Here is a 22446-nt window from a genome sequence, read left to right as displayed (position 1 = left end):
CAAAGAAGAACAAGCTCTTCTCACCTCACCCCCCATCAGTGAGGTCATGAGATTAGAGTCTTCCTGAACTCCTCACCTTCCTAAATTGCACTTGTTTGATCTCTTTCTGTTGGAGAGGCTGGTACGTGGTAGCACAGGCAGCTTTGAGCATTCAGGTGCACCTGAGGCTACTGACTTGGTACTGTGTGACTTCTACCAGTAATGCTGACCTAGTCCAGCTTTCTGGGACCAGTGACCCTTCTTTTTCTACCTTCCTTCCTTCTTTCCACAGGATTCTTACTGACAAACAATCTGTATTTTACCCCTCAAGTAAAAAGGTAGAGAGAAATTAGAGGGTGAGCGATTTTCTTCAGGCCTTTATGTTTCAGAAGAGCTGAATATTCACACCACCACCTCACAGAAGGGCATTCCTGAGTGCATGAGGTTGTCCTGCAAACGCCAAGAAAAAAGATGGTCCTACCAAGACCCTAACCTTGCTTTTAATTTCCAGATCTCTCCCATGGACTCTGTGAGACCCTGTGTGACCCTAGGTCATGCTTCAGTTCGCACCTGAAGCCCTCTGATGACTGAAACCAACAGAGATGCCCCTAGGATAAAAGAGTTGATAATAATCAGACATTCAATACTCAATGTTAATAATCTCAATCTCATTCTTTACTTTGCACTGTAGGGTAACAGCTCGAGGGTAGTGACTATTGCTAAAGCAAGAGCAGACTTCCTACTCAGAGAACTCAAAATTGCTGATCCTTACAGTCTCTCTAATCAAAGCACTGCATTCAGTACACCCATTTTAATATTAGATAATTCCTCTGAATCTGTCACTGTCCAGCAAAGCAGCCTTTAGAGACCAATGAAATTGCTTTCAACAAATAAAGTACTAATTTAGTAATAATGGTAGCATCTTGGCTATCACAGTGAACAAAGCTTGCAGTCTGCTAATGCCATGGGGTCTGCTTCTGGACAGCAACTGCTCAGTGATATTATCAGCTGTTGTAAAACCTCTTGGCCACGAAGTTAATCATTAACTCAAGTCCCCATCTCATAAAAACATCGTATCGTAAGAGCATAACACACTTAAAGCTGTCACTAATCAATCATGCATACAACAGGAATAAAGCAACACATAAAAGGAGCCAGAAACTCAGCAAATCCTTCAGTTGAGGGAGGACACACCGCACAGAGGTTTATCTCCATGGAGAAAGCCACTGACAAGCTAAACAATGAAAATGGATCAACAGCTCCCAGAGTACCACAGGCTGGAAAGGACAGTCCTGTGCCCACTGCGGAAGGTGCTGCAGAAATGAGCAGAGCAGAACTCCTAATAGAAAACGCTGCAGACGTGAAGAGGCTGGAATTCACTGAAGAATGTATTACAGAAATGGAGACACCTTCAGGCACAGAGCGAGACAGTCCTGATGCCTTTAAACCAGCAATTTTGGAAAGAGACTGTCCAAATTCAAATCCTCTCATTATGCTAACAAACTCAAACTCTCCCGAAGTATTCGGTTTTGAAATGAACCACCAGCGTTCAACCACAACATCTGTTGATATGGACTGCCTAGTCTGCTTCAACAAATACAACATCTACAGAGTACCAAAGCTCCTGGACTGCGGGCATGCCTTCTGCGCAGTCTGCCTCAAGCTTATCCTCAGCAAAGAAGAGAGTACCTGGATAATCACCTGCCCCCTGTGCAGAAAAGCTACTTTTGTGTCAGGAGGACTCATCCGCACACTTCAAAATAAAGATGACGTCATGGAACACTTGGAAAACCTTGATTCAAATCCTGAGGTACGTATCTCTGCCATAGGGCTGGACAGCAATAGCTGGACTCAGACCAGCCAAGATGCTTTACATGGAGAGGAAAATCTTCTGGTAGACAACAGACTAGCTGTCCAGAGACTCGTGCTGCTCCTGCTGCTCGTGGTGATTCTCACTATCCTCATCCTCCCGTTTATATACTCTGGGCTGATAAAATGGGTAATTTGTCTCATGCTTACTTTGGGGTTGGTCATGTCTATGGTGCTTTGCTGCACTCCTAAGTTCTGCTGGAGGTGTAACAGGGACTCATTCACCTCCTGCCATAAGCAGACCCACATCGCTGCTATTGCCTGAAACAATTAACGTGCACTGCCTAAAGACTGGTCCAGCCTGCAAAGCTGCATGTTAGGCGTGCTAGTCAGTTACTGGACTTTGAAAGCAATCATTCACATAGTAAATTCAACAGGTGGCTAAGATGGCTCAATGGCAATGCAAAGTGTTGTTAAATTTCATCACTGGAAGCATAGTAAAATATTTGTATGTTGATATTTAGGACATAAAAATTGTAGGGTTTCCACACAATTTTTATCCCAGACTAATAATTTTGCTGGTTTGCTTTTGTCATTTTGTTCTTGTTCGTGCTATCTCCTGATTAGTACTGCAGAACATTATCTGAAACACCTCACAGATGATGTCCTGTGAAAATCCCTTGCTGTAGTTGTGTTTCCCACTCTCTTAACGGATGTACACCTTTTCTTGTGACAATGTGGGGAAATAAGACTGCTGAATCAGGGACTGGACACCTAGCCTCAATGGAAGAGAGTCGTTTTAACCCAGGTTATCACTTTAATCCCTATCACTGCCGAAATGGTTGCTGGGAGGGATGGGAAAGGGACTGGGAAAAGGGCATGTCAGTCAATAGCATTTTAAGTTACACACAAAATTGGAGAGGAAGAGGCAAAATCAACACTCCTAATCTTGAGTCTGTGGCTTGCAAAGGGCAAGGCTCTCAAAAGCTCATGACACTCCAAATTCCCCATGTTATTTAGCACAGAAATAGTTCCTCTCACCTGAACTCCTTTATCTGGCTACCCGCACCGCCTCTCTTCTTGCCCTTTTTACATAAAGTGTGACATTGGCCTTGGAGATGCCCACAGAGATAAACAGAAATCTGTCAGTTGCTATGCTATACCACATGTGATATTTTTATATGGAATGTGTCCATTAAAGTTTAATAATGTTAATTGCTCATTGACTTCAGTGTTTCAATTCCTCACTGACAATTAATGTCAAAACATCTCACAGTTTCCTCACTGACAGGAACTACAGCTGAGAAAGCATATTAGGGAATCTGTACAACTGAGTTGGTGAATAAAGCAAAAAAGTAATGTGTTGGGTTTTTCCTTGATTTAAATAAATACTTAGTTGCTAATAAAATATCCTATAAGCCAACCCAAATTAAATTGGAAAAAAATTAGAAGTTTGCTCTTAGTTAAGTTACATTTTCAAGAGTACCCTGGATCTCCGTAGACCTTGGATCAGGCCTGTGGTAAATATTTGTGTTCGATAAGAATGGAAACTGATGTACCCCAGTTGCTCAGTATATATATATACATAGTGTCTCACCAGCAGATAAAATGGATTAGACTAAGAGGGTAAGGAGCTGCTGTCTTCCCAGAGTCTTGGAAAAAACACGTCTATGTTCTGCCTAAAAACACAAACCTGCAAGGGAAATAAATGCTTTGTTTTTTCTCATATATTTAGGCAGCAGCTGCCTTATTGCAGAGTACATGTATAATAACATTTGGTAATAACCAACCAGAAAAAAAGTTTTTCAACTGGGAAAATGCAGGTAGTTTTAAACCCAAATACTTTACTGAATTATTCCAAATACAGTGACTGGACGACCTGTACTGAAAATAATTTCAGAAGCTCTTGCCAAGTCTTTCAGCTCATAGACAATTTTCCTGTCGAGTTCCCTTCACTAACACTAATGGGTGACTGGTACTGTAAAGGTTTGTAACAAATATATTAATATTGGCCTGAATGTAGCATGCATAGTAAACTAGAAGGGTTAAAAGAAAATCATGTGCTAATTACTACAGAACACTGATCTCATTCAAACAACCAGATAGCAAGGAAGAAACAGACTGCCCTAAAGATAAGATTACAAAGATGAACAGGATGAGAGCCATAAAATAATCTCAATTAAAAAACAAAAAAGATAAAACTTGGGAAATTTTGCCCAAAAGAGGAAGAGACCAAGCAAGATTCCCAATGACACCAACTCCAGAAGGGTGTATGTCACACCCAGTATCAGTTTGCCATCATCAGTCAAGAAACATAATGAAGATTTTAGAGGCAGCGTCCCTTCGCGGCCGCATCACACACAACAGAGCCTGGTCAGCCCATGTGGGCTTGTCAGCACATGGGTGTGAACAAATGAAATCAGAGAATTAATGTGAACAGGAAAAAACAATTTGTTACTTATCACCCTGCCCTTCCAAAAGGGTACATTCAATTTTATTACACTAATTTCTACAGTGTCAAAAAAATGGCCAACAGAAAAGGGCTTCCCTGAAGGCAGTATACACCAGCAGGAAGGAAGCAGGCATGCTGTGCGATTACCAGTGAGAGACAGGCCCTCTGAAAGAACCCCTATGGATCCATACAGTAAGATCACCAGCCATGGAAGTCCAGGTTTCTACCCCCACCGCTTTCTATCTACACCTTCCAAGCCTGTGTTCAGCAATTCAGTCGAAATATTTCTTCAGCCTTTGAGAGCTACTAACGATCAGCTGATTCAGAGTTCATGGATGTTGGTGGGAGTCATTAGGCCCTAGAACCTGATATCTTTATAACAGCTGTGGATTCTCATCTGAAAAGATAAGGTTTGATGACAATGTAAACCTTTGAGGCAGCAACTAAGTTTACGGAGAAAAGGCCAAAAGAATTGTATTCCTAGTCCAAAACGTAAAGGATTTGGTTGTACTCAGTTTAAATTCATGCCAGTCTTTTTGGCAAGAAAGTTTCAGCTCCGAATTGCCCTGCTTACCTTACCTAGCTGGCTCCCAATTTCACATAGCGACGAGGTAACATGCTGTAGCCTGAGAGAGAGAGGTTCATAATGAGAAATGGGCCCAGGCAGTAATATTCAGCTGTGCCTGACAAAATGCATAAATACCTGAGAACTGTGATTTACAAAGAATCCCATCAAGACATTAAAAGCATGATAAGACCCAACAGCGGTATTTAAGGATTATAGTCTGTATAGGCAGAATTCTGGACCAGAAGCTTCAAAGGTGTTTTGTTTAACAATGCATGTACCCAGGCCAGTTTTAATTAAAAAATACGTCTATCCTTTTGTCATGCTGCGCTCCCACTCTGCCTCTCAGCCCACAGGGCTCTTCCCAAAGCCACAACTTTCCCTATCCCAATCCCTTTTCAGGCTTCTCATCAACCACCATCACCCATCACAGTCACTAGCTACTTATATAAGAAAGTGAGACAGGTGCCTGAAAAAATTTGAGTGTAGGTGTTCTAAATTACCATTAAATGTAGAAGTCTCACTTTATCTACAGATCTTTAAATTATCCATAATTGTGCTGGCTTTGATTACTATTAAACTATGTAACAACATCCCAAGTTTACAACATCTGGTAAAACTCACTCATCATTCCACTCAACTTATGTTTTGGTCCACTTTTACCAGCTCTCCTGTATTATCACAGAGATATAAACAGGCAAAACCAAACATGGAATAAATAACACATTTCACACCTCCACATCACTCAGATTCTGTACAAAGAGAACTTCAAGTGCTCAAACACAGAACCGTCAAATCTACCAGAAACTTACTTGCAGATCTTGGTCTGAGAGACACAGATTTGTGTCCAGGTGACTCCTTGCTTCTTGTGAACCAGTTGCAACTTGTCCATTGTGTTGTGCTGTGCAGTTACCTAAGTTGCAGGTAAAGTAGATACCTCCTGCACCCTAACTGGGATCCACAGAACTCACCTTCTGAACTTCAGGGTCACATTTAATGACTATATGATGATGCTTAAAATACCTATACGTTACATGAATACTTATGTGAGTAAACCTGAGGGGGTCTAATATTAGTTGCAAGCAACCAGGACATGATATTTGCCCAAATCAAACTCAGCTTTTAAACTGAACTGGTACCTGGATTTTTTTTTTTTTTATTTATTTATAAGTAAGCCCCACACAGCAGATTTTAAAGTATAAATCAGTTACCTCAGCTACCAAGCAACCAAAACTTGTTTTGCTTTCGTGAAATGCGATCGTACAGAAAAACTACTCTCCTGCCCCTGAAAAAAACACGGATTTCTCATTAATACACATTGGACTTGGGGTTCCAGCCTGAGACTGCCCTCAGAACAACAGCTTATCTTAAAACACCCCAAAAACACAATGCAAAAGCCTTATGCTTGGGTAGCTGAACTGATTCCAAAGCCTTAGGATTTCTGCATGGCCAATTAACCACAATGGAGAAAAGCCTCCTGAGCTGTGCCAGTGACCCTGCTGTTATCAAAAGCAACACATACATGGCCCTCCTATTTGCCTGATGAGGGCATATATATATATACATGCACACAGCTCAGCTTCTGTTCATATGGCTTTGGGATCCCACCCAGTAACACGGCACAAAATGTGAGACATGACTGAAGTTTTAGTTTTCCTCAGGGTAACCCTCAGAGATGCCAACCAGTCCTGTGTGGAGGGGGCAAAGAGGCCTTTGGGGCAGCAACCTGAGAGCAGCTCCACCAAATATACATCCCCAGCTCTCTCTGTAACCCTCCCTCAAAGAGGGAGAAGTTCTCACAAAAGAAGAAGGGCTTTAAAGGGTGCAAAAAGGGCCAGTACCCAGGTAGGCCTAAACCCTGAGTGAGCCATCAACATGGTGGACAAGGCCAAGATTGTGGATAAAGGTAGGCAGTGAGGAAAGGAGCAGATATACCCATCTTAGGGTGGAAATGGACCTATCACAACCCGCCACGAAGGGGCCGGGAGCAGGGTAACGGCCGGCCCGGGGCTGGCTGCCAGCCATCACCTCAGCCCAGCGCCGCTCTACCCTCCGCAAGTTACGTGCCTCGCTACGCCGATCGCGTAAAGGAGTACAGGTCTGCCCAGAGCAGTCGGCCTGCCGTACGCAGATTGCGTAGTGACGGCGGGCAGGACGAGCAAGGCAGGAAGAGGCGGGCGGGCGGCGGCGGAAGGGAGAGCCGCGGCTCCTATGTGAAGCCGGGCCGGCAGCAGGTTGGGGCAAGGAGAGGTGGGGAGAGGGGCTGGGTACGGCTGGGGTGCAGCTCTGGGGGCTGACGGGACGAGCGGGCTGTTGGGACCCTCTCTTCAGGCCGCTTCCTGAGGGGAGAGCTGTGGCGGCGTCCGCGCTGCTGCCGGGGGCTGGTTTCCTTCCCTCAGTGGTTGTCAAAAGTGCTATTTTCTGTAAAAAACCGCCTGTGTTCTAGTAGCAGAGATGTCAAACGCAAAGGACTTGCAATAAAAGTGAATGTTGGCAGCTGTGGAGGTGTTGTTCCTCACAGCTTTCCCAGCTGAGGTGCTTCCTTCATGTTTTTCCCACTAGTGATTTCTCTCTGCTGGTTGCGTCCCTCTCCACAGCTTTCCTGCACTCTTGTAATGACATCGCTTCTCAGTCACTGCCGCTACAAGTGTCCGGATTAACTGGATCAAACGTGCTCAGTTTTGCAACTACTTAAGCTTTTAGCTTTTCTGTGTCCCCGTCCCCTCTGTCCCAGATTGCTGTTTTACATTTAGCATGCATTTCTGCAGCAGTCGTCTGTATCGCATTCACGTGGGTTTTTTTATCAGGGACCGAATTAATTGCATTCTGTGTCTGTACGTCTTATCTACTGATTAAAAGAGAAGGCCGTGGCGCTCCCAGTGTGTAAGCATATGTGTGGCTCTGGAGCCCCATGCAAGGAAACTCATCTGCTCAAATGCTTCCGGTGTCACAATTTCTGGCGGGTGCTTAACCGCGGTTTGGCTGTGCCATCCTCCGGTGTGCCTTGGTAAGAGACTTTTCGGCCAACCCCATCTGAAAAGTTATCTGTTGTGACTTCTCTGAAGTTGGTGAGATGCCTCATTAATTTTTGAGAGTCTCTGAGATTAATGTGTCAGCGGTTTGGTAACTTTTGTCATAGTTTAGGACAAATGCGATGCCGGCATCTCTGTAATTCTTCCAGCAGTAGGGAGCACGTGTGTATTGTACAGCTTTAGATCCACATAAGGATTATCTTTCTGCTTTCCAAATGGGATTTTGGGAGCTGCTGTATAAAACACAGCACCTCTCAAAAAAACAAAGGGCTTTGTGTGAAAAGTGAGCGCTGGAAGCGATAAAAAATTTCTCTTTCAAGTGACAGTTCAGATTATGGCAATGCTATTGATTGCTGAATCACATTGAGATGTGAATTCCAGTGCCACAAGCTGTAAATAACTTTTGGGGTATATTTCTAGCACTCAATTCCTTCACTTTGGATTTAGTGGCAAAACTTCTTGGCCCAAGATTTCTTTACTAAATCGTATGTTGCCCCTTTTTTATGTTGCATATCTGAAATCCAAGCCCATTTTTTCCTAGACATTTATGAAGAAATAGATACCTATGCTGAGGGATGCACATTGAGCATACAGATCAGAGCCTCTTCAGAGCAAAGTCTTTGAAAAACTTTCTCTGGGAATTCTAGATGCTCAGCATCGTGAATTATTTGTTGCATAACGGCAATAAAGTTGCATGCAAGAAGCCACTATGGTGTTGCTCCATAATTGGTCACATCTTTTATGTTATTGGGAAACAAGGTTAAACAGTTGTACTGTTTCTAGGTCCTTTTTAGCTGCTTCACTTTTCATATGAGCCTGTGTTAAATCAATAAATCTATCACAGCAGGGAAGGGGATTTTATTTTCAATGCTGTCTCCCATAATGAGCTCATAAATCTGTGTCCAGAGGTGAGTAGACATGCCAAGTAATTGTAAAGTTATTGAAACTTTAAGCATTAGATTATTTCTGGGCAAATTGGTCCATAAGTCTGGATGTTTTAGGAAGATCAGAGTCTAGCAAGTGACGTGAAATGGATTTTTGGGAGTCCAAATGAGGGCTTTGGAGCTCCTAAGGTAATAAAACAATCTTAGGAGTTTGTAAGAAAGCCCTGGAAAGCCTGGAGATGCATCTTGCACCACCTTCCCCGCTGCAACTCAGCAAATGTAAATGCTGCTGCCTGTTGGGGTTGGTACTGGAGCAGCCAGGATTGATCCCAGGCACCTGCTGTCCCTGGGGGAAGTGTAACCTGGCCCTTCCTTTCTCTCATTGGTACGGAAATAACAGAGTTTGTTTATTCCTGTGGACTTTGTGCTCCTGTGTTGCTGGAATGTGATGTTTCCATGGAAACACACTGAGACGCCTTAGACCCGTGTGGCATCAGGAGATAGGTGTTGCAGTGGGGCTGAGCTCTCTCAGGGAGAGAGCTGTGAGTTACAATAACCGTCAGGCCTTGGGTGATGAATTTTCCTTGCATTTATACATCAGCAGTTAAACAGTGTAAGCCTTGAGAAATACCAATCGCCTCAGATAAATTTCTGAGCGGGAAAGCAAGACAGATGCCTTTCCTGGAAGACCATGACAGACAGCATGTAGATAATAAAATCTCTTTAAAGAGAGCTGCTCCTGTGCTGCATTTCTTTCTTCTAGGACTCTAAAACTATCCCATAAATAGTATCTGCATCCTCTGAGATTCAGTTGTAGTGTCACGGGCTTCTAATTCCTATTTAGCCGCTTTCCTTTCTACAGGGTTCAGAAGAAAAGAAACATTTAAATAGGAACTATGTAATGAAATAGGTGGTTTGGGCCCCTTAGAAATGAACTGAATCTTGATGAAGCCATGTGTTGGGTTTGTGTGGCAAGGTTTTGGTAGCAGGGGGGGCTACAGGGGTGGCTTCTGTGAGAAGCTGCTAGAAGCTTCCCCTGTGTCTGACAGAGCCAATGCCAGCCGGCTCTAAGACGGACCCGCCGCTGGCCAAGGCCAAGCCAATCAGCGCCTCTGTGATATAACATATTTAAGAAGGAAAAAAAAAAACAGTTAAGGGGAGCCAGTAGAAATTTCAGGTGATGTAAGCAAGCTTTGGAGCGGATTGTTCCCCGTGGTGAATCGTGAAATGAGCTGTTGTCATGTCTGCCTGATATCAGTCATCTCGGGTAGTTGGTTGTATAATCAGGGGAGCTCCAGGGAGCAGTTGTAAGCCATTCAGTTGCAAATGCACAGTCAGAAGTGCATACACATCTGTGCTCTAAAAAAATAATAGTTTGGCCCAGCTCAAGGTCCATGTGGCACAGGGATCTTATGTTTAGGGAAAAAGCAGTGGCAGGTTGTATAGAGGAGAGAATGTTACAAGCAAAGCATAGCAATGTCCATGGGACACATTAAAAGTTCTTCTTATCAGAGGCTGCAGCTGGACTCGACTTTCTTAATGCCATCAGCAAATTAAACAGAGGAGCAATTTGGGTTGAGGACGAGAGAAGCAAATTATTTCCCAGGCAGCTGTACTAGTCCCTGCACCAGGTGCAGAGCTTTTATTTTACATGTTATTTTTGCAGTAAGCATGTGAATGATTTGCCTGAATGGAGCCCAGTCCCTTTGCATCTTGAAGGGGACTTCTCCTTTTGCTGTGTGATGTATTGTTGGCTTCTTTTGTGCAATGCTTTTGATAACTGGTGAATGGAAAGTCTCCTGTTGTCGTCTTTGGTCACAGCATCGTGTTGTGGGGGAATGCACAAGGTGACTTAATATCGATAGCAAGTGTGACTGTGACAAAGGCAATTTGTCTCCTTGCTTCCTGGTTTCCAACTGCTTATTGTTTTGTTGGGTTTTTTTCCTTCTGCTTTTTCCTCTTTGAACTTGCAGGTAAAAATGGCCACAGAAGAGAAGTGGAAAGGTTGGGCTTCGAAACAGCATAGTGGGTCTGAACAGGCAAGTGAAAAGGAACCGTACGTGCTCCTGGGCCAGCGGCTGGGTGAACCGGGAAGATTTGCTTATGCGGCGCTTTGTGGGATATCCCTAGCATGGCTGTTCCCTGAAAAAGAGCAAAGGTACTACACGGGGGAGCAAGGGGTGAGCAAAGGAGGTGGCTTTTGGGCAGCAGCTTGGGGGGAGCTGGTATTGGACTCTGTGTGGGGTCTTCTCCAGTTAGGGAAGATCTTTTTGACATGAGGTGTTTTCTTAATTGTCTTGACTCTTTCTTACACCTTTAAGACTTTTATACTTCTCACAAATTGCATCCCTGAATACTGCAGACTTTAGAGCATCTATCGAAGCAATCTGAATGGTGCTAGACCTTGCTTGCTTGTTTGTTTAGCCAGCTTGTGTAGCAGCTCGACTTCTGCTGACTTGTTACGATGCTTTGATTTTTGCGTGAACAGCAACGCATCAGCATCTGAAAGCAGGGACCACTCAAACCTTGCAAAAATACCCAGTTACAGGGCCTTAACTGCTACTGTTGCCTTACAGCTCCTTCAGGACGGAATTCATTGAGGGCTTTGTGAAATGGCTGGACCTGCCCGAAGCTGTCTTACCTGCCATGACAGCATTTGCTAGTGGCTTAGGAGGTGAGGGCACAGAAACATTTGCCCAGATTTTGCTGGAGGATCCCATCTTGAAAGAAAATCCAGTTGTCATTACCAGAGTAAGTTCATATGCTCCCCTCACCTTTGTTTGCTTTTGCAAAAGAGATTTGTCATACATGTCTGTTTGCAACTGAAGTTGTGTTTGTACAGTCAGGGAAGTAAAATCAATATTTCTGACATGCATATATTTCTGAGTAGCTGTGTGGGTGACTGGCAGTCTCTCTATCCATTAACAGCTCATGGAAGCGATGAGCACAAGGCACGGTTACTGTCTGTTGAATTAACATTTTGTGTCTTTGATACCTTTGCTCTACAGAACAGAGAACCATCAAACTTTTTACTCTGACACTGTTATTGCAGTGGTTTTGATTCACACGTGCATTCTGCAGATTTTGGTGAAACACTGAACACAATAGACCTGATTTTCATTTGTTTCAAAGCCCCATGGCTATACCAGTAATACAAAACACCTCTACATACATGCTCCAAACAGCACAATTTCCAGAGTCTTTTTTCCAGACTGAGCTTTGTCTGGAAGGAAATAAGTTCTTGTGACTTTATTTTCTTTCACTGAGAAAGTATTAGTGAGACTGGACTACTCTGTAGCATTCTAATGTAAAAGCTGACATAAAGATAAAAGAGGTGAAGCATTTTGATGGCATTCACCTTTGCTGTAGAGTCTTAGCTGGGGAAGATATCTCGTCATCCAGCCTCAGGTTGTGCCTTGCAGGGCGAAGAGCACGGCAGGCTGCTGCTGATGCCAGGCAGAACGTGGCCACTGTCCCTTCACGCACAAGTACACTGCACACAAGGAAATAGCGAGGCATCCTGCGTGCAGACAGGTACTGTGGGATTGAGTAAGAGTTATCACACGCTCACCTTTAGCAATGGCCCCGAGAGAACAGCAGATGCGAGAACAAGGCTGCGTAAGTCAAGATACGATAGGAGTGAACTTTCTTGGTTGTCGTGACCAGCTGCCATTATCTCAGCCATCTTTCGTGTCTTCTAGTCATAAAAGGCCTCAGAGGATCTGCTCCAAACATCTGAACGTTACAATGCCTAAGGTCCTATAACAGTATAAGTACAGTGACAGAGAATCTTAAGCTTAATTAGTAAGTTAGGACAGATCTTCTATAATAAGAGTAGCTGTTTTGATGTTGTTTGCTCAAAATCAATAAATCTGCACTCAGTTCTTTCTGCATCTAGATGGCTTGGTGTTTCTCAGGTTGTTTTCCTTGTTCTCTCAGCTTCAGGATGGATTCTCTAGAATTAGGCAAGTTTTCCTGCATTGATGCTGAGTTTATTAAGGGTGAAATTTTGCGAAACTTTACCTTGTGCTTCCTCCGACCTTACGCTGCATAAGGGCTCCTTGTGCTGTTACAAAAGTGGCTCTGGCTCAGTGGGAGCGTGCGATATTTTGCTCTGAGCCAGAGAACCAAGGCACTTATCACCTGGGTTCAGGTGGAATACAGAAGCCATAGATAACAATTATTTGATTAGTTGAAAGCAAAGATCAGGAATAGCTATCAGTCTAATGCCACAACATCGGTACCTTCTGCAATCATGTATATGGGCAAGGTGATTGATTTTGTCAAAGGAAAGATAGAATTAAAGGCTTTTTTAGACCAACGCAGAAGAGGTTTGCAAGGTATCTTTGGGAAAGCATACTGGCATGTGGGAAACTTCAGTGCATTGAGCTGAGATCAGATTTTTCCTTCTTACCTGAAAATCAACAAGCTACAGGACAAAGCTTTGTGAATTCCTGATGTGTTGCTTTATGGTGCTCTTGCCTCTTTGTATTCAGACACAACATTTACTGTTTATTTAACCCTTTAATTGTTCGGTGTGTTCAGTGGCAGGGTCCTGTCAGCACTAGCACCTGCATTTTTGAATGCCCTCCATCTCAGCAGTGCTGCAGGGATGATACATGAGGTCAGGAGATTAGAGGTGAGCTTACCATTAATTCAATGAAAATTTGAAGATTATGGATTTATATCTTTGTTCGCGTTCATTGCAGATGATTAATACAGGCAAATGTTGGTTAAATGAATCCTTTAAGGACAGTAGTCATAACACGAAGGCTGTGAGTGTGGTGTGAGAAGGCAGTGTAGCAGAAGAGGTGGGGAAGTTAACTTTGTCCGCTTTTGTTTCTCGATAGGTGAGAAAATATTGGAAGTTCTTATTATGAATCAGTTTTTTGCTCTGAAGATACTTAGAATGCCCATTTTCCTGAGTTTTTCTACACATCTACTGCAATTTGGATCAGATGCTCTATGTTGTTGAGGAAATGGGTTCTGAACTCACAGCAATTCATAAAAAGCTGTCAAAGACTCTGAATAAAGATTGCTTCCCTTTCTTTGTAAGGTTTCTCAATCGTGGGTGGTAGTAATGTGCATAGAGTTCACAGGGAGATTCAGAACACTGGCTTCAAAGATTGAAATATAAAAGCTGCTGCTTAGAGGAGGAAAACAAACTATTTGTGAACTAATCTAATCAATGCTGATTGGATTCCAGAAGACTGCACAGCACTATGTGCAAAGCCTAAACCAATTAGAAATATTTAAGAATGCTAATTGGCAGAGATGCAATAAAAACAGTGGGTCCAGTTTATCAACTGATTGCCTGTATCCATCCCTCACCTTTTGAAATAAATGTATATAAATGCTTAGGCCCAATTTTTAAAAGAGATTATTTGATATTAGGTGCCACAGATGATACTAAGCATATCATACAGGACCTACATCAAGACGTACGGCTCCATTTGCAACACACAGGGTGAATTTGTTGCCTAGAAATGGGCTCTGAACAAACCACAAGCCTGTTGGAAAATTATGGCAACCAGGTCACAAGCTTCACCTTATTCTAGACTTCAGGCTCTTTGCTTGATCAACTTTCTGCTTGGGACTCCCAGCCCTGGACCTTCTGCTGGGCTTTGACACCTCTGTGCCAACCCTTCCTCACAAAACTGCAGCCAGGGAGGAGGTGATGGTGCTCATGGATCTAACACTTGGGTAGTTACAGTACTCAGGCTCTGGGCAACCAGAGTTACATTCCTTCCTCTGCCTATGTGGATTAATGTCTCCAATTCCCATGTCCCACCAACCCTGGGAAACAGTCTGCAGCATGTGTCCATGCACAGAGTACTAATCATGACCAGACCTAAAGAGAAGCCTTTTTTTTTCTGCAGCATGGTGATCAGGGGAACAGAGGAGACCTAATGCACTGACTAACTTAAATTAAAAGGGTTATTTACACACTGGAGACCAGGACCTTCCTTTTCTTGGGTGAGCGCTCTGCCGTTGGGATGCAGGATGAAGGAGCAGGGGTGACTGCTTTGTGCAGAACCCAGCCCAACAGATACCTCCTGGAAATGCTTATTCCATTTGACCTTGCAGCAAAAGCTCTCTTCTCCTTCATGAAATAACAGACTCTTCTCATGTTAAAATGACATTCAGAGTCCAGGCACTTACTTTTGCCTGGATGATATCTACAGTTTGCCCCTCTTCTAGTGGGAGTTGGTTAAGGATGGCTTGTTCTGTGTTCTACGCTTCTCATGCAGTAGGGGAAAGACTAGAGACATTTTTACGATACAAATTTTCCTTAGGAGTTTTTGAGACTAATAATCATAAATTCTTTGGCAGCGTCCTACATTTTTGGCTGCATTTTTTGTGTTCCCAAAGGGCTGAAGGATTCCCTGTAAAATTCAGCTGTGCTTTATTTGTGTGTAGGAGAGGGAAGTAGCTAGACTGAACTAGTGCTTAGTGTTGTAGTTACATAAAGAACTTAAAATTTATCCAGTGACAAGACAAGAGGAGAACATAGTAGTAAAAACACTGGCCTCTTTTTTCATGGATTTGTCCATGGAAACCATCTATTGGATTGATCTGTTTTCCCAATTTTTTTATGATGAAGAGCCAACACAGAAGTCAAGTCCCTCAAGCTTGACAGATGGCCATAAATTCGGAGATTTCTATTCTTTGAGCACTTAATTCAAAATAACTTCATGCCAGTTCAGCCTTACCGCCTAGAGCTCTGAATTCACAGAATGCCAGAGAAAACAGAGGCCACTGGTCCATTGGAGTAGTATTCAAATCTGTAATATGAGTATATATGACTATATAGCGAGCAGAAGGCATTAGAGCGGTAGGAGAATTAGAGCCCTGTTTCTCCAAACTTTGAAGTCCGGCATAATCATGGTGCTTTCAATTGCAACAGGATGGCTAATAAAAAAAAAATAGGAGATGCTTCAGCATATACCAAGCATTTCTACTTCTGTCCAGCCATTTGTACCTGCATATGGAGAATTTTGTACTGGAAACATCTGGCTTTGCTCCGTGCAGCCTTGCTGAACTGTAGCTTGCCGGCTTCCCCTGTTTATGAACTGACATGCTGCAGTAATTAAATCATAGTTCGATGGGTCTTCACGCCTCCATTTTGATATCTCCAGGCATACGCCATCAGTTTTAACTTCAATATTCTTTTTTTTCTTCTTTTTAGGACCTTCTGTCCTTCTCTCTTAGAGATGGTAAGTTTACCTAGCACGTGTTCTTTGTAAGAATAATGTAGATGAGTTTACATCTGATACTTTAAAATGCTCAAAAAGCTCAAGATACCATCCTATTTTATCTTAACTTCCTTTATAGCAAAAGCACCACACTCCTTCCCTGCATCCACTACAGGAAAAGCAACTATTATATTAGGAATGATTAATAATACCTGTTAAAAATGGAACTGTTCACCTCCTTACCTTCGCATGTGTGCATTGGTATGCAAATGTATGTGATGGTAGAAAAGTTCTGGAGTTAAGTACCTAGAGTGGGGTGGTTTTTCTCCAGTATTTCCAGGGGTGCAGGCCACCTCTTCCTTTAGGAAGGCAACAAAGCTGTTAGGAAGATCTCAGCCTAGCAAACTTTCAGAAGATTGCTTGTTGCCTAAAAAGAAAAAAAAAAATTCAGGGAATAAATTCCAGTGTGTCCTGTGAAGCCTGTTATAAATAAATGTGATTTTACTCGTATATTATATTGCGCATAAAACAATTTTCTGGTTTGCAATCCATAACATGGATTAGTCTGATAAAATTAATGAAATAAAGACTGCCTACTGAACAAAATGTTCAGTTCTGAAAGAAGCCTGTTTTATATCACTACTTGCATTTTTTAAATCTCTGTGTTTTAACATGTTCTCACAGGAAAGAACTCACTGCTTGCTGATTAGCCCGTTTCACTGCAGGACAAAGTACCATTTTTGTTCTTGCTTTATTTTTAATGGAAAATTGACAAGTCACTTATTGCAAAACTGCTTATTTTGCTAAGCTGGAATTTAAAAAAGAAATATATTTTCAAGCCTCACCGACTTAGTGCCAAGCTGGCTAAGTAAAAAGCGAAGTTGTGTATTAGCAGACAGGAAGTAAGGAGGCTACTTTCATTAAAGCACCTGCTTGGGCTTGCAGGACATGGCATATCGGGGATGAAGTGAAGATAAATACTATCCTTATTTCTCAGCGAAGCACAAATCTTAAAAGTGGTGTCCTCAAAGTCTACTGAAGTAGTCTGGTATCTTGGTAATGATGGTAATAAATAAATAAAATTAATAGATTGCCAAATGCCATATTTGATCTACGTGCAGCGGTATCAGAAACATACTTTGTAATTGGGTCTTACTGGTACCTTCACCCACCCCTAGAAAAGCAATTGCATTTTTCATCCCAGAGTGCACTAAGAACCCTTTACAAAAGCCTATCACCAGGAAGCAGCAGGTGCTACTGAGAGAAACACATTCAAAAAGCAAGAGTTGGCACAAATAATTTAAAATCTGTTACATTTTAAATGTCTTTTCTTTAAGAGCACCTGCTTAGAAGTCCAGGAGTAATCATTACTCCTATCACATGTTGTCTGAGTGCACTGTCCACTCCTGCATCTCCTGCAGCGAAGTGTAAATGCAAACAATTGTCAGTGATGCTGCGAGGTGAGCCAGTGTGCAGTTTTAAACTCCACAGTCCCTCTTGTTGCCAACAAGATGAATTGAATATAAAGATTTTGTATGGAGATGTATTTTTACAAGATACCATATCTTGCATCCGTGCATAGCTGAGGTGTACTGTGTCATGTTACATATGTGTATATATATATATATTTCCAGGTAGGACTGGTCTTGTTGCAGCATTTCTCTGTTAAGAAGAAAGATGCAGCCTATCCAGAGCCAAAAACTTTCTGTCACAGAGGATGAAGACAGAAGGATTTGAGTTCCTTTTCCTGCCACAGAGGCAATTACCTGGTGTAGTGACTCTGTTCACAGGATGAGGTTTGCAGGGAAGAAGGATTTCCATTTATCGCTCTCTTCTGTAGATACATGTGTTCAAATACGTGGAAGATGAAGGGGGCCTGAGGGAAGGAGCTATGCTTGTATGCGACACGGTTCTCTAACGCAGCTGAGTGTGCCACTCGCTATTTAATCTGGTGCAATGCAGACTGATGGATTTCCTGGGTTTCCCTCTGTTGAAGGGTCGTACGATGCTCGAGCCAGGGTGTTGATCTGCCACGTCTCCTGGCTGCTGAGAATCCCCTTGGAGGAACTGGAAGTCCTGGAGGAATCTCTGCTTGAGAGCCTGAAGGAACAAAAGGAGGAAGAGTCAGAGTAAGAACATTTGGGTTGACTATGGGATGAAAAAACACTGCTGGTGCTTGAAAGCTTAGCAGTAATTACTTGTGCCTAAGTCCGGTCTCTGATCATTTCCCCCATGGCTCTTAGCATAATCAGTTATGGCTTGATTAGGGTTGCAGAGCCCTCGTAGCACTTTGGCTGTACTGAGAAGCAGGAAAGCTCAGTGTTCTTAAATTAGAGCAGACACCCAACCTTGCAAGCTGGTAAAGGATACTCCACACTAACTCCCTCATCTCCTTCTTCCAGTTTCCTCTCCTAGACTAGATTATGCTTAAATGCATCAGAAATAGCTTCTGGCTCTTAGCTCTTGGCCCAGTATTCTTCAGATAGAGCTGCCTCTTGCAGAATGAAATTCCTATAAATTTCAGGATTAGATCCTCTGCTGCCGATTTTCTCTGTATTCTGTTTAAGAGACAGCTGTCTAACTCCTTTTGATGGTAGATTTCTGAGGGCAACAGTCTGCAACTTTAGATACTTATGGACCTGACTCCTAATTCTGTGTTATAAATATAAGATTAATCCTCTTAATCACCAGTTCTTAGATGTGAAACAGGCAAAAAGTTGGTGTCTGTAAGAAATGTAGTATTTTTATATTCCACTTATAAGGCAGGAATTGTGTGAAGGTTTAGCAATATGTAAGGCAGTAAACATGTCCATAGTGGACTTTCAAGGGACCGTTTACTATTTTTATCTGTCAACTCAGCAAACAGGTTATGAGATTAACCTGAGTGCTAATAGAGGCTTTAATCAATGTCCCTGACACAGTACAGTTCAGACATTACCGTGAGGTCCAGCATGTGATTGGTGTTTTTCAGTTATAGCTTTATTTAAATAAAGCTTAACTTTATAGCACACTGTAAAAAGGGAAAGTCAAAATAATCTCAAAGATCATGGACTGCTAAATTGGCATGCAGGAGCAAGGGTTGGTATTAATGGGGACTGGTTTGTTGTGGCTTGTGGAAACAAACTCAATCCTGGGCCTTTAGCGCAGGAAAACATCGATGCCGAGGGCGGTGTGTCGCTTGCAGAGATGATGCTCCATTACCTAATTCTGCATCAACTGGACTGTGGCTCTTGAAACGGGCTGTAGCGCAACACCAAAAGATAGAGTGGCGTGTCTGATAATGGCAAGAGCAACTGGAGAATTACGCACCGTACCTACAAGCATGGCTTTCAAATGTTGCAGCTAGCCCAGTGGGTTTTGCGCATATCTGGTGTGGCAAAAGCCATGGATTTCAGTCTTGTTCTTTGCCCAAGTTGTAGCCATGGATAAAATAAAATAAATACCTATTAGATAGAAGGGGAAAAAAAATCTTTATAGTGACAGTAGTCCAAGACTGCAGTACGAACACATTTGTTATTGCAGTGCTAAAACAAGGCTGAGATTTGTGGGCAATTGATGACCCTTTGTTTGTTTTAAAGTTAGGAGTCAATGGGGAAAGGAAGCGGAATATAAACCTGTCGCCGCTTTGACCTCGCAGACTTTTGGGGCAGGGAATACATTAACATCTGCGTAGGATGCTTCCAGCTTTGACCATCCACTGCAAGAGGTTTTGGAACGGTAAAAACCAAACAGAGTTTTGGCAGCTTCTGCATAGGCAGTTTTTACTGATATTTGTTAACAGAAGGTTCTGCTCCCGCCTTTGCTGTTTTGGGTGTGTTGGCCTGTGGCCCAGAATGTGCAAGGTTAAATGTACAGCATGGTCATCTATAGAACAACGCTCCAAACACTTAAATTCATTTTACTAGCACCAAACATGTCCTGACTTGCAAGTATGAACCTCTCTTTTGTACACGGTTCTCTAAAAAATGGGAAAACATGACATCAGTTGCTCACTAACGTGTACTCCTGCCACTTCTCATCATTGAAAAATGACCTGTCATTCCACCTATAAAATCTTTTTGAATGTTATTTGTGGTTCTGGCAAGAAGCTGCATATCCAACATGACTGAGAAGTACCAGAAGAGGCAGTTAATTACCAGAGTGGATAAAAAGCACTCTGGTAATCAAGTGATAATTGTAATGCAGAAGCTATTAGGAAAGCAATTGTCAAAAGCAGTTGCTAGTAGCTACAGAAGGAAAGCAATGACAGGTAAAAGTTCTCACAACAGTAGTTGTACTTACTGCATCTTCAGGCAGGCTGTTGCTGCAAACTATCTTTCTACCTACATAACTCAAATCACTCATTATTGCCACTAAAGCCAGGTTAGCCGTATTTCAGCTCGCTCTGTCATTATTTTCAGCCCAAGACAAGAGCACATTGACTATAAAAGCTGATGAACCACTATATAGAACAGAAATTGCTGGATATTGCCAGCTTAGGTATTAACAGTCAGACTGCAGCGCTTATTTAAAGAATTCCAGGAGCAATTTTTTCCAAAGCCAGGCATTGCGACGGATGACTGCATGTGCAGACTAGCACATATCCAAATACCACTTTGACCACGGGGTTGTAGAAAGTGAATGTGGTTATATGGAAATTGCTGAAGAGACAGCCATTGCAGGCTGCACTGTGGTTCTCTGCAGACAGCTACGTTTGTTGCTGCAGAAGGTAACACACAATGTTTTCTGGAGGATCTCTGTGGAGAAAAAGTCTCTGTGCCATGCAAGTCTGTGGGAGTTCTGCCATTGACTTCAGCGATGCAGGGATTTCACCCACTGTGCTTCATTCTTCTCCCGCTGTGTTTTACAAAGCTGCATATTGTTTGGGACTCATCTAAAATTGTCTTTATCAAAATTACAGTGTGCTTAGGGGGTTCCAGGAAGGATTAGGCAATTATATGGATAATGAAAATCCACAATTAGGCTAGGATTAAGAGGGAAAATGTCCAAGTTTGGAAGCAAGATAAATTCTCATGTTTCAAGGCCCAGATTAACTGCTGCGTAAGCAGGCTAGAAGGAACCTTCCTCTGTAAACAACTTATTTCAGTATCCTCTGTTTCTCGCACTTTACTCTGAAGTGGGAAGTGTTTCTTCTAAGAGAGAAACCAAAGACGGTGGACAGAAGCCAAAGGAGTACCTAATAAGTGATACTTGTTCCTTTTAGGTTTGTTTACCTGTTTCTGATAAGCTTGTTAAAATGTAGCTTAAGTGCATACAGACAAATGAACTAATGACTGTGTTTGATACCTATTATATTATTATATTGTGATGTGCAATTAGAAAGCGGCTCAATATAAACACTGTTGTTGGAGAACAGTTTAATTCCATCTCTTTGTTAGTACAAACTATCCCTATTCCCTTTTGTTTCAAACACACTTAGCTTGCTTGTGGTTTTTTTAAGACACATAGGCAGTATATAGTTCTTGAAATGCTTTTGACTTTTTGTTTCTTTTTTTTTTACAAGCTTCAGCCCTATTAGGAAGGGTTTTCCAAGTAAGTAACATCTGTTGGCTTTTGTCAGCAATTAAATCGTTTCAATTTAAATCTGTGGGTTTATGTCCATGCTCATAAATCTGAGTGTGTTGTCCACACCTGCATGTTACTTTTTACTGTTCCCAGTAGGGAAATTACACTGAGAAGAATAAAAGCAGATTCTGCTGCAGGCCTGTTATCCGTCAGCCTTTTCCATCAGCTTTTGTGCTTCTATCCCCCCTGCAGAACTGCAGAAGTATCAAGAAAAAAGAAGGAAAGAAGAAAAAAGCTGAAGAGATACCTGCTGATCGGTTTGGCAACCGTTGGGGGCGGAACAGTGATCGGTGAGGCTGCCCTAGGCATTTTGGAAACTTGCTCCTGAATTGCATGCACAGCACTAGGGCAGAGGGAGGGATCGCTGAGTTACACATTCACCAACAGAAGCCATCATACCTTTCAGCTCAAGCTCTAATTTTAAAGCATTCACTGAAGGTAGTATGTCACTTCAGATACCAAAACACCACCCCAAACAACAACACAAAAAAACCTACACAACAGAAGAAACCCCAAATCCAAGAAAAGTATTTTCAGCCACACGAAAATAAAACTGAAAGAATTAGCTGGAAAAGTTATTCTAGTGTGGCTTCACTGGCTGGGGGAAGTACTAAACTGAGGTCATCACCCTTAAAAAGTGTTTTCTTCTCTTTTGCTCTTGTGTTATAAGAGGATCAGATCTTCAACTCTAAATTCAAAATAGCGTGAGACGAGATCGAGGTTTCCTAAGCAAACAGGGCATAGCTCACCACTGGCTACCACACATTCTTCCTTTGACTTTTAAATTATTCTTCATTTTTACTGAAGTCAGTCAAGGAATCTATGCAGAGATTCAGAGCCTGGGGAGGGTCTCAGAAAGCCCCTTTATTGGTGATGCAAAAAAGACCATCATTTGTCCTCTTTCAGTTAGCAGTACTCACACAGCACAGAGAAAGGCCTGCCTAATTTTTATAAGTGACAATAG

At 42.5% G+C, this 22446-nt stretch overlaps 2 protein-coding genes across 9 annotated transcripts in view; both read left to right on the top strand.

Annotated features, from left to right (window-relative positions):
* The first annotated feature begins 1125 nt into the window (after positions 1-1125).
* RNF186 (ring finger protein 186) lies at positions 1126-2993 on the top strand. The gene has a single exon (XM_054849803.1). The coding sequence runs from the start codon at positions 1193-1195 to the stop codon at positions 2111-2113; it is 921 nt and encodes a 306-aa protein (XP_054705778.1). The 5' UTR covers positions 1126-1192; the 3' UTR covers positions 2114-2993.
* Positions 2994-6948: 3955 nt separating this feature from the next.
* TMCO4 (transmembrane and coiled-coil domains 4) overlaps positions 6949-22446 on the top strand; it is a 41865-nt gene continuing 26367 nt past the window's right edge. Inside the window, exons 1-7 of one of the 8 annotated variants that reach the window (XM_054849843.1) lie at positions 6965-7055; positions 7613-7812; positions 10695-10879; positions 11298-11472; positions 15911-15938; positions 17914-18046; positions 21675-21772. In XM_054849843.1, coding sequence (XP_054705818.1) covers positions 10701-10879; positions 11298-11472; positions 15911-15938; positions 17914-18046; positions 21675-21772 — 613 coding nt within the window. In that variant the 5' untranslated portion in view covers positions 6965-7055; positions 7613-7812; positions 10695-10700. Of the gene's footprint in view, positions 7056-7325; positions 7341-7612; positions 7813-9709; positions 10353-10376; positions 10569-10694; positions 10880-11297; positions 11473-15910; positions 15939-17913; positions 18047-21674; positions 21773-22446 lie in introns of those variants that run through there. The other 7 variants (XM_054849842.1, XM_054849847.1, XM_054849845.1 and 4 more) reach the window with 7 other exon arrangements.

The sequence above is a fragment of the Grus americana genome, chromosome 21, assembly GCF_028858705.1.
Source record: "Grus americana isolate bGruAme1 chromosome 21, bGruAme1.mat, whole genome shotgun sequence".
NCBI classification, from domain to species: Eukaryota; Metazoa; Chordata; class Aves; order Gruiformes; family Gruidae; genus Grus; species Grus americana.
The sequence above is the reverse complement of the archived record's forward strand: the minus strand, read 5'-3'. Positions and strand labels throughout refer to the sequence as shown.